This window comes from Myodes glareolus, chromosome 17 (genome assembly GCF_982192425.1).
Source record: "Myodes glareolus chromosome 17, mMyoGla1.1, whole genome shotgun sequence".
In the NCBI taxonomy this organism is placed as follows: Eukaryota; Metazoa; Chordata; class Mammalia; order Rodentia; family Cricetidae; genus Myodes; species Myodes glareolus.
In genome coordinates, this window is record NC_142042.1 from 16758256 (window position 1) to 16770796 (window position 12541).

General features: G+C 37.8%; 1 protein-coding gene across 4 annotated transcripts in view; it reads left to right on the forward strand.

The window, feature by feature from the left end:
* Nucleotides 1–12541, forward strand: part of Pdlim5 (PDZ and LIM domain 5) — a 166298-nt gene that overhangs the window by 138882 nt on the left and 14875 nt on the right. For all 4 annotated transcript variants that reach the window (XM_085677620.2, XM_085677621.2, XM_085677622.2 and 1 more), the window contains one exon: nucleotides 5342–5516. In XM_085677620.2, coding sequence (XP_085533746.1) covers nucleotides 5342–5516 — 175 coding nt within the window. The remainder of the gene's footprint in view (nucleotides 1–5341; nucleotides 5517–12541) is intronic.

Consider the following 12541-nt stretch of genomic DNA (forward strand, 5'->3'; position numbering starts at 1 on the left):
CTGACAGTGAAAATAAAATATTACACAATTTTTATAAGGAACTACAGTTTTTATGGTTATTTATAGGTTAATTATCATAAATTTATTTTGCTTATTTATTCATAAATATACAAACACAAATACATAATCCCTTTAAATTTTTTTAACATAAGGTACCCAGCCTTACATACATATGCTTTATTTAAAGAATTTTGCATCTGTTAGCTTTAATGACTTAAAGAATATGTAGTCATGTTTACAGAAAGAAAAAACTATCATTGTGGAATATAAGATAGCCTATTACAGAATATGCTAATGTCTTAATAAATATAATCATCTAAGTATCTAAATATTATCTTAATCTAAATATAACCTAAACTGTTAGAGGCACTAGCACAAGTTTGTTGTATTTTGAATAATGGTTTTATAAGCAAAAGGGGGAAAATAATGCTTTCATACATTATTCCCCAAGTATGCTCATTTTCTAGTTTCATCTCTGTTGCCGTGATAAAGCACTCTGAACAGAAGCGATTTGAGGAGGGAAGGGTTTATGTGGTTTAGACTTCCAGATCACAGTCCATCATTGAGAGAGGTAGGGCAGGAACTGAGACAGAAAACATGGCAAAGGCTGCTTGCTGACTTGTTCTCCCGCTTTCTCTCAGGCTGTCTTACCCTTATTTTCTCAGGGCCACCTGACTAGGTATGGTGCCACCCACAGTGGGCTGGTCCCGTTCACCTCAGTCATCAATGAAGACTCCCTCACAGATATGGCCACAGGTCAGTCTGATCTGGGCAGTTCCTTGGTTGAGAGTCCCTCAATTGAGATGCCTTCAGATGACCCTAAACTCTGTCTGGTGGACAACTGAAGCTAACTAGGACAGTCCCATAAGGAAAGTAAAATTTAAAAGAGTGGAAATTAATCAACTTGATTATGATTAGTCCTTCCTAAACTTATCACTCACTGAGTTAGTACTTCCAGATTTCTGCCATGCCTGAGCATCACATTTGTCAGTGAATCAAAGCATTCACTGTGATGAAGTCTCATTGTGACAGGAGCATGTGGCAGAAGAAGGCCAATCACCTAACAGCCATTATCAAGAGACCATGCTCCTACCAAACTCCTACTAGGCGCCATCTATTAAAGGGTCTACCACCATCTCATAGTACCTTGAATGGGGACACAAAGCCACATCACCTGTGTCTTTGAGAAACATTTCCTGTCTACACTGCTTCCTGCTGTTAACAAAATCAGTTATTTACTGATCCATGGCCACCTTTAAACTTCATGAAGGCAGAAGTAGTTCTTGTTCATACTGGTAAGCCCAGTAGAATGCTCAATGCTGAGTAGTTCGTGGACCAGTCGCTTAATTCCATGTCCTTGAGCAATCACTATCCTTTCTGTTTGTGCATTCTTGATCGGTTAAGTGACACTGTGATGATGGAACAGTCCTGTTCTTCTCTGTTCCCTTTAACTTTTCAACATAAACAAAAGTCCATATATGTGTGGATGGTGTGTGTGTGTGTGTGTATACGTGTGTGTGTATACGTGTGTGTACAAGAGTGTTTATGGTAAGAAATGGGGAGATTTAAGAAGTCACAGATTAAAAGAGATACATCATGACAAATATTTTTAAAACTATCAATTCAATTACTTTTCATTCTGTGTATTTTGTCTAATTTAACAAACCCTTTTGTATATTCTGAGAGCCATCCAGTATACTGATACATTATCTAGTACCTGTCTAACTCATTTGGTGTTAGTCTCTGTAGACCCCAAGTCCTGTAAAGCAGAAAGGAAGATCAAATATGGATTTGCATCATTTATAACCCTTAAAAACCTCAGGTCGCAATTTTAGTTCATGAAAGGGACATTCTCAGTGATTAGCTGAGAGTTTTGCTGAAATATGTTTATTATAAAAGGAAAATATTTCAAACAAAGTTCTAGTCAGATAGAGATCTTCCAAAAAGAATCCAAATTTAATGAAAATTGTTCAGGATTAACATCGAAGGAGAAATCTAATCTAGAGTAGAGCTCATTTCCCAGTGTTCTGGTTGTGGCATTGTGCTGACTTGTGGCTGATATTTCCACACTGTGAAATGGATCTGATTCCCTGTTCTTATGTGCTGGTCTTACTATAAAGTACAAGGAAAGAAAAAAAGTTATAGATAAGTAAATTATCATCAAAATAACTCATTTTTCCGGTGGGTTCATTACATTTGAACCATGGTCTCCATGGAAGACTGTTTTTCTGAGATGGTGCAGGAATTACCACGGGAGTAAGACTCACTTTTTACAGTCTCCGTCATCCAGTGCCTCATGCTCTTACACCTCATCCTGCTAAGTGACTCGAACCATAGGATGGCTCGTCCTTGCTCAGATGTCAGCTGCTCCTGTCCTAGAGAGTGTGAGACTCAGTCTGGAGAAACAGTATTTTGTACATATTGTAAGCAAGTCTGCCTTGGAACTTCTCAGGGCTTGGTTATTAGCAGAGACTACATAGCCAGCCAGTGTGCTAGCACACAGCAGCCAACCGGTGTGAGAATTTCCTGCACACCAAGGTGGTGTACATGAGACTAACAGAAAGCAGTAGGACTTGGAGCCTTCTTATTTGTATTTAAGATACAGCCACATGGTTTGTGACTAAAAATGCTTCTCATATAAATACGTTAGTGCCTTCTTGAGGCCTGTGCCAGGTGGATTATGTCCCATTCTACAGTGGCTGTTTGAGAATTTTTGTACTCATTTATTGCTTTAAAGTGTTCAGATGACTCAGTACTTTAGGGCTTATGCATAGATAATGTGATACAGTAGATGAAAGGGTTTCATTCTCTTTGAGGTCTGATTTCCAGATTTTCCAATTAGTAACTTCCCCATTTGAAACCCTAACCCTAACCCACACTGGAGAAATAGCTTTCTGTATAGTTTAAGGGCAGAAACAACAAAGTGAGCTGTGACCTTCTCTCTTCTATTTAATTGTCTTTTCACTTTCTATCCTTGAGGCAATTTTCTATTGTCAAAAAAAAAAAGAACATATATTTTGTACCCATTTTAAGAACTAATTGTCTCGGAGAAGAGAAGATAGTAACAGGAGTCTGACAAATAGTTTGTGAATTCTCCAGGCTGGGTGTGGTAGATGTTAAAGAGAACGAGAGTACTTCTCCTACAGTGGTCAGTGGGGACTTTGGAGAAGAGAGCAAATGTGTAACTGGACATTTCATTGGCTGAAGGTTACAGAAGTGGGGTCCAATATGGTTTTCTGAAAGGAACCTGAACTCTGTGTGTGTGTGTGTGTGTGTGTGTGTGTGTGTGTGTGTGTGTGTGTGAGACTGAGCATGTGTCACAAGAATTGGGGAAATGGAAGAAGTCACAGATTGCCACTGGTGACAAAGCTTGATTAGACTTAAGGAATTCAAAACCAAAATTCAAATGTTAGGGTGCAGTTTCAATAAGGGGGGCAGATGGATTGGCTCGAAAACAGTTACTGTGAAACAGTCCCTAGAGTCTGAGCATGACACATTAGGAGCACGGGAGGCAAAATGCCTGCCCTCTGTGCCTGCCTACGTGGGAGATTTTAAAAATGGAGGTTCTCAGGAAAAGCTGTAACGTGCCCAAGAGGAGACCCATTTACATGCTTTAAATGTAAAAACTTTCAGGTTGAGCATGGAAAACGCTTCCTAGAGTTTCGAGTGATAACAAACCTGCACACAGAAACTGAGGAGCCATAGAGGCGAGGTAGCAGTGTACTGTGAGAGTAATTGAAGTACCAAGGAAGAAGATATGTGAATGCATATGACAGGAATGTCCCATTTTTTAAGAGAGTATGTAAGCCAAAGAGTGGAAACTCATTCCCAACCCTGTCAAGCTCCCTCGTGTTGAAAGCTCTGTTTCATAGAGCAAGCAATGCACACAGTACCGTCGAAGTGCAGGGCTTCTGCGTCTGTAATTGCAAATCCCTGCAAACAGCTTTTATTCCGGCAAAGGAAAAGCATCCTTATAGCTGTCTTACTTAACTTTACACAGTTCTAGTCACACCTTTAATAGGTATTGTCTACTTGTGTGGGCATAGATGAATATATATATCACAATATTGGTTTTGTATTATATGCACATGCTTTTCGTTTAAGTTGTTCCCTTTAAACCATAGTTAAATGTGTGTGTTTTTTAGTCCATTAGACTTTAATTGCTTGTAGGTGAAGAGAAGGCCTCTCCATTGGTTTCAGACCTATTTGGGCTAACTCATTCATGCATTGATTGATTTATTCATTCATTTCAGAGATTGTATTTGTGGAGAATAGGATTAAGAGTTCTTGGGAATGTGCTATGTTGAAGAAGATACACAGACGTTTTAGTAGAATAATTAAGGCATTCATGGAAAATTATGGGATCCTAGGAGACAAACATTTGATCTGTTATGTGGAAGGAACCATGGTAGATGTGGACCAGTAAGAGGGTCTGAAGTAGTTCACCAAGGAGTTGAGCCTTAAATCATATATGGTAGTTGCAATGCAAACAAGGAGAAGGATAGAAAATAATGGCATTCCTGGAAGCAAAGACAGCCTGTGCATAGATGATCATATGTGAAAGAAAAAGCGAAGCAGCTTAGTATTGCTGTAGCACTTGGTGAAGGCAGAGTGGTGAAAAATGACATTGAGGAGGATGTCACAGGGAAGGACTTGTATACAGTACAGGGAGACATGAGCTACATTCACTGGTCAGAGAGCAGGGAGACTCCTGCAGCCCTTTACATAGTTGTGGTTTCCAGCATTACGATCTTCAGTGGTCATTGGGAAAATGAATATAAGGGAGATGAGTCATTTTGGCAGCTGCTCCAGAAAAAAAAAACAACAAAAAACATTTGGGACCTCAACAGGAAGCACTGTAGGAACAGAGAAGGGGAGGCAAAGTTAATGAAATCTGCAACTGTTCTTACCAGAACTGCTCAGGAAGGCTGGGGATGATCCTGGGTGACTAGCTGACATGCCTGCTAACGGATGATGTGACCTTCTTGGGAAATACACACTGGAAGAGAGTAGAGTGAGCTCTCTATCTTCAACACACTAAAGTTTCTTATATGCCTGTGATATATTTTGAAGTAAGCTTAATTACTTCAGGTGAGCAGAGATAACTAAGTGGAAAGAAATTTGTCACCTATGATTGTCACCTAACCATATCTCCTGTGAAAGTAAGAAAGAAGTAGAATCCCATCATGGCTGTCACTCATATTGTGTGCTAACCCTTGCCTTTATATTCTCTGTTCACCTGGTTAACTACGACGTCAGTGGATAGCCAGTAATTTTGTTATTATGGAAAAGTTCATACTTGGCTTGTTCACATTCTGGTTTTCTTGCGTTTAACTTCTAGCACCTTCTACAGCAAGAATTACAAACAGTGTGACTTCTTCAAGTACCGGGGTACCTGCGAATTCAGCTGCAGGGCCGCCCCAGCCAAGTGACCAAGACACACTGGTGCAGCGAGCCGAGCACATTCCAGCAGGGAAGCGAACTCCCATGTGTGCCCACTGCAATCAAGTCATCAGGTCAGTCAGTTTTGAAGTTTTCTTCAAAATACTTAATACCAAATACTTGTTTTTAATGATCCTTAATGTGTATAATTTTATTAGTAAAAAATGTTTGCTAAAACTCTGATAGGATTAAAGTGTATAACCATATCAATTTTAATGAAAAGTAACCCCAGGCTCCCTAAAAATAAAACTAAAATATTGATTGTGTCAGTTATTCATTTCTACCTGGTCTAGAACAATAGTCATTAATATAATAGCCTTTCAGAAATATTAAAATTGTAAGGCTTGAAGGGACTCTGAGATTGTTTATCTCAACCTTATTATTCTACAAATTATACAAATGAAGACTTTCATTGACTTGGAAAATGACTTGTAACACGAAAGAAAGAACTTTGAGACCTGAAGAAGAATTGCTGATTGTAGACCTTTGTATCTCTTCACAGGCACCATAAGTATTAGAATGGGTTAGTAACTCCATCTTTCAAGTACTTCCTTCCAAATCTATTTTATTGTCTCTTAAATTCCAAAAAGAGGGAAATGCCCAGAGATCTTTTAATCATATTGTACCGGAGCTTATTAAATCTCAGCATTCTTATGAGTGGCTTTTAAAATGTTATGAGGTGTGGATGTGAATGCCGGTGCAGACATCTCACCAGAAAGACCCTGTTACCTCTTTGTGAGTTGCCTTGTTGGCAGTAAAAGTAGATGCTTGAAATTATTGCTTACATTCTCTTCTTTTTAAACTGTCCTGTTCTGAAACAGTTGAAACAGTGGGGCCTATAAAGGCAAAGGAGCTTAAGACTGACATTTTCCCATTTCCTGTTACGTTAATATTGTCTAGCATTATATTTCTAGGTCACTTTTAATATGGAAGGTAGGATGCTCCAGTGATTTAAACACAAAGTATAAATAAATATTCCTCTTACCCTTTCAGTAATTGGATACCATGTCAAGAACTCAGTACATAACTCAAGGTTAAAATAGATTCATACTTCTATTTTAAAGATGTTCATGTGTGACAATTTAAAAATTACAAAAAACAGGAAGGAAAAGCCCAAAAGTAAACCCAAGATAACCACTACTAGTCTTCTAGCTTATAGATTCCTGGGGAAAGGCAAGGAGCAGTTCTAGCACAGGGCTTCACCCCAGCCCAGAGCTTATCATGTCCTCTAAACTCAGACTCTGACGAGGTACGATTCTACTTGTGAACCACCTTGCCCAGCCTAGTTTAAACTTTTAAAACATGCGCGCGCGCACACACACACACACACACAAAACAAGTCTTACAGAAATGGAATAGATTTTTAATTGTTTTTCATGTAAACTATAATTATATCTTCTTCATACAAATATGACTACTAAACAACATTTGAACAATAACAACACCAGCAGACACGCTAACATGGAAGAGGAAAATTTCACAAGCTCCAGTCCTAGACAGAGAATTGTAGCTAAGTCATGATGGCTGAAAGAAGGGGAATTAGTTCTTAAGTTCGTAGAGATGACCCCCTAATTGGTTATCCAATACCAAATGGTCAACCCCTGAAATCATATACATATAAGCAACACTAAACAGACTCTCTGTGTGTGTGTGTGTGTGTGTGTGTGTGTGTGTGTGTGTGTGTAAAAAGAGGTCATGAATTTGTGAGAAGATGAGAGGAATAGCACATAGGAGAGGGAAGAGGGAGGAAAGGAAAGGGAATAAATAATGTAATTAATAGTATTTTAATTAGTTTTTTTGTAAAGCGAATTATCAAATAGCCACAGTGGTAGTAATAATAAATCTGAAGAAAAGGTCCAGAGCAGTGGAGGTCTCCAGTCTAGGGCAGCATACACTGAGCAGAAGGCATTGAGTAAGTTAAGTATTTAATGAACTGGGACATGACTCAGAATTCAGTCAACTTGGTTTTAATTGGTTAGTCATTTTTCTGCAAGTTTCTTTGGAGTTTCTATTTTACAGAAAGAATCTATATAAAATCTAGTGTAACACTGCTTTATTCTAATTAGTAAAACAGTGATTTTAATTACCACTTGCACTTATTTAAATTTTTAGATTTAATGTTAATAAATACAAACGCTGACATGAAGCGTGGTTCTGCAAGTTACCTTACTGTGGTTACCCATACTGGCACTAAATGATGTGGTATTCTGAATTATAACATCCTTTGTGGAAGTCAAAATCGCTGTTTTTTGTGTGCTGCTGTAAGCTGCTGCGTAATAAACTAGAGTGTCAAAGCTTGGCAGTTGCTAATTTGTGTCTGATTATCAACTTCAGTCCTCTCCTATAACCCAACTTTTAGTGTCTCTTTTTAACATGGCAAAAATAGGACACTCAAAGCAGAAGCGCCAGGCACCATTCCTCCTTGCTTTAGTTCCAGATTTAGTGGTAGACCGAGATGCTTTGATGTACAGACATTCTGTTCTATGAAATAAATATGTATTCAGCCAATGAGATGAATGGCCATCACTAACCGTTCCCTCATCTGCTCAATTTTACATTGTTCTATATTATTTAGCTCTTGTTATCATTTAAGCATTGGAGCTTCAATTACTAAGGAAGTGAACAGGGATGGGGATTAGCTCATGCCAAGATCATGTAACAATAATTAACATAGCACATTTGCCTGGGGCTCAAGTGCTACAGCAGCCTGCATACCCTGCAGTCGGCTCAGAGGCCTTGGTCAAAGCATAAATCCAGTTCTTGCCCTCGGTGTCAGTATTACTTACCAAAGCAAGAAGGTGTTGGATCAAGTGACATTATCTGGGACACCTGTTCTTAAAATGAGCTGCAGTTGTAGGCATACTACTTTCCACAGAAAATTATACCCTGGCAAACTGGGAAGTGTAAAGCTGAGTTTATGTTGTTTGTTTTCCATTAGATATTTTTTACAAGAGTTAGCTGCTTTCAGAAAATGTAAAAGATCTGACGTTAGCAACTGAAGTGATTGTCTTCGTAACGCATACTTACCAATTCTTGATTTTTCATTTTGCTTTAATATTTAAGTTTTTTGTGTTTATTTGAATCTTGAGAAGTTTATGGGTGTTACCTCTAACTCATATTTAAAGGCATATACTTTGACTAATTACAAATGCATAAGATATTATATTTAGAAAGTTTTCTGAAGCTTTCATTTTGTGATAGAACATTTCAAATTCAACTAGGATGGAACTAACAGTTTTTCACCTCTCATGCTTGTGAATATATTGACTGAGTACAATAGCAACACATACAGAAGGTGACTAGTGTAGGCCAGGCCAGGATCTGTTTCCTGTTGGAGCAAAAGGCGTATGAAGGACCCAGCTTACTTCCTGAATGTAACTATTGCATCATTAAAATAAGTTGCTGTTTGTACTGCACAGGGTTAACGGAGCTGCTCATGTTTAGTGTCTTAACAAACTTTTTGAAAGACACAGAAATACGTGATGCTGGGAGTTTGTCCTATACCAGGTAGAGAGTGTTAGTATTGAATGGTAGTTGTGTTACTGTTATTCCATCTTTCCTGCACCACAGCATCAGAACCACATTCAAGCAACTCCTTGTTTATTCTGTAGAGAAAAGGAATTTTTGTTCGACTGAGATGTTTTACACAGTAATTTTCAAGCACGTTCATACAGAGAGCTTTTTGTCTGCTGCACCATCCATTTTAATCTCTGAACTCTTTTCAACTCCTTTATTTATAGGTCTTTTTTATTGTTCCTTCTGGTTCAGATTTTATTTGAAAATAAAAGGTTTCCTGGCTTAATGTATCAGCTGCTAAATTTAAGAAAACAATTGAAAACATTGACCAAGATTTATAGACAAGATATAAACCAAGATTTTATTGTTCACTATATAGAAGAAAAATGAAAAGAAAGGAAGAGTCTAGCATCTATATTTGCAATACAATGTCACCATTAAGATCCTGTTTGGATGGCAGTGCTTAGTGAGTTCTTAAATATTCCAGAGGTTGTGCAAAGTATTTTACCTGAATGTTCGTTACCAGCTAGTGATTACATTTTCTACTGATACTGTGTATCCCACGTGAGGAGACTGAAGCACAGACAACTCACACATTTGTCAAAATTGCTTAGATTGTAATAATATTGTCCAAGTTTTAGTTCATATTTACCTAACTCCATTTTCTTCATGTCTGTAACAACCACTGTCTAGGAAAATGCTTACACACGCAACAAAAGTTTAGAACTATAAAATAAGGATCAAACAAAGTTAGGCAAGGTAATAATAAAGTCAGGTGTGGGATGATATTTTGTTTGTGCTGTAACAAACAAAGCTTGTCTGAAGATCAGAGAAGCAGAGTGGTCAGCCACTAGGGTTCTTACCTCTACGAAATACTCAGACCAAAATGGCCAAGAAAGATCCAGTCTCCACAAATCCTCAAGCAAAATGAGCGAGCCTGTCTCTAGGAATCCTCAGACTGAATGCCTTGAGCTCCTGTCTTTTCCTGTTTTATTCGCTCTCTGGCCAGCCATATCTCTTCCTGTCTCTACCTCTCTGGTACTGGGACTAAAGGTTTGTTAACTCCCCAGTACTAGGATTAAACGTCTGAGCTACCACCACCAGGAACTGTTTCTCTTTTAGATTGGCTCAATCTCATATAGCCCAGGGTAACCTTCAACTCTCAGAGAACTGTCTGCCTCTGTCTCCCAGGTACTGGGATTCAAGGTGTGTGCCACCACTACCTGGCCTCTATGACTGACTAGTGGCTGAGCTCTGCATTCTGATTTTCAGGCACACTTTATTTGTTAGATTACAAATAAAATATCGCCATACAGCTGTTTATTGAATGTTGATACTGCTCAAGAGCTATTGGTCTTACTCTACTGTGTCTTCAGAGTTGCCCCATGAAATGTATCTTTAGACTTTTTAGAGAAGGAAACTGGGACTAAGATTAATATAGAAAAACTCACAAAGTTGATTAAGTGTTAGTGCCAGAACTAGACTCCATATCTGTTTAGTTATGAAATACATTGATTGATTGATTGATTGATTGATTAAATTAACTACTGCTTTTATTTTCTGAAAATAGCATAGTAATAGGACATATTACAGATCACCTTACCAGAAAACCAAAAGGCACCATACCCAAAGTTTACAGTTATAATTCCTAAATCATTTGAGCCAGTGTGATGTTTAGGTTCTTCTGTACAACATTCTGAAAATTTTAATCTATTACACATGTATGTTCTAAATAGATAAACATTGAATTTTGTATCTTACTTATCATCAGGAGATAAATCGCTTAAGGAAATGACTTACCCTGATAGGAATAGTAGTATATTTCATCCGTACATTGAACATAGAGATAAATAATAAAGGAGTAGATAGCAACTATGTTGAGTAGTGAAACATTCTTAACCACCCCTCTAAAAAGACTTTGTGTAGTCTGCATGCATTCCTAAATTCAAAAGTGATCCAGAGTCTCATTTTCCATGTTCTTATCTAACGTTGGACTGTGTTTATTCTGTAAGGAAACATCCAATTTCAGACACCACTGACATAAGAATGGGTGACATACTCCCTTCCCCAAAGAAGATAACTTTACTGTTATGAACTGTGTTCCACAAAATACACATATTGAAGTAGTAACTCTCAGTCTCCTTAGAGTGTGACTATCATTGGAGCACCAGTCTTTAAGGAGGTAAAGTCAGTTATTAGACCGGGCTTAATTCAGTATGACTATGGTCATTCTCTGAGAAGAGGAAAATACCAACACGATTGGATATGACGATACAAATATGAGCATTTACATACCGGGGCCTTATTAGGAACCAACTCTCCTCCCTGCTGAGCTTGGGACTGTAGCCTGAAAACAGAAGAAAACTACTTTGGTAATATGTTAAGGCAATACTAGTGAACTAAGTTACACTGTAGTAAACACACATACACACACACACACACACACACACACACACACACACACACACACATGCAGGCCAGCTAGCAAATAAAAAAAAATCAAATAAATGTGTTAATTCCAAGGAGAGATCATCTAGTATTGTATTAGAGCAGAGATAAGTAAAGATTATCTAATTTCAACAGATTAATATATTTTATTTGGTTAAAAAGGGAAAGCACTAAAGTTCAATTTGGTGATTGTATCAAATCAGTATTTTTATGTAAAAATAAACATTGTTAAGTGTTTATGTGAATTTTTAATATTTAAAGAGTTCAAATTGACTGGCATATAACTTTCCATCCTGAGTTATTAGAAAAAGTGAATACTAAACAGAAGACTAAGCAGAAGAAAAGAGAAACAAGGATTGAAGCAGAAATTAATGAAGGGTTGGAGATGGTTCAGGGGTTAAGAGCACTTGTTACTCTTGCAGAGGACCTGGGTTTGATTTCCAGCAGTCATAAGGTAGCTCACAATTGTCCATTAGTCCAGTTTCTAGGTATCTGATACCGTTTTCTAACCTCCATGGGTACCATTCATGCACTTAGTTTACATACATACGTGCAGGCAAAACATTCATACCCATAAAATAAAAAAAAAATTAAAAAAGAAAGTAACGGAAAGAGAATTAAAACAGAAAAAAAACCAGTGAAACAAAAAATTGATTCATTAATAAATAAAAAAGCCTTTTAACTTAATAATTTTTCTTTTCAGTTCAAGATTGTTTTATGAGAAATAATAGAATTCAGAATTTTGAGAGCAACCCACATGTTTCTACAGTTTCTGTGAGTTGGGAGGAGTGGTAGATATGGTTCAGCTGAGTCTCTGGTGAGAATTCATTAAGGTTCAGTTACCTGGTGATCTGGCTCTTCTTCCAAGCTCCTTTGGAGTGTGACTACTGCAAAATTCAGTATCTAAAGCTGAAGGGCTGAGTTGCTCACCCCCTAGAAGCTGCTGTCACCCTAGGCAGCTGATGTGACTATTCCCCTCTTCCTTAGCACCAGCGTCTCAGCATCTGCTGCCCTTCTTTACTTTCCTACAGAGCTCCCTGATTAGGTCAGGCCATTCTAGGATCATATATTTTTTGATTTGCTCAGTGTCGACAAGTAAAGGAATCCTTTGTCCAGATTATATAATCTAATGATA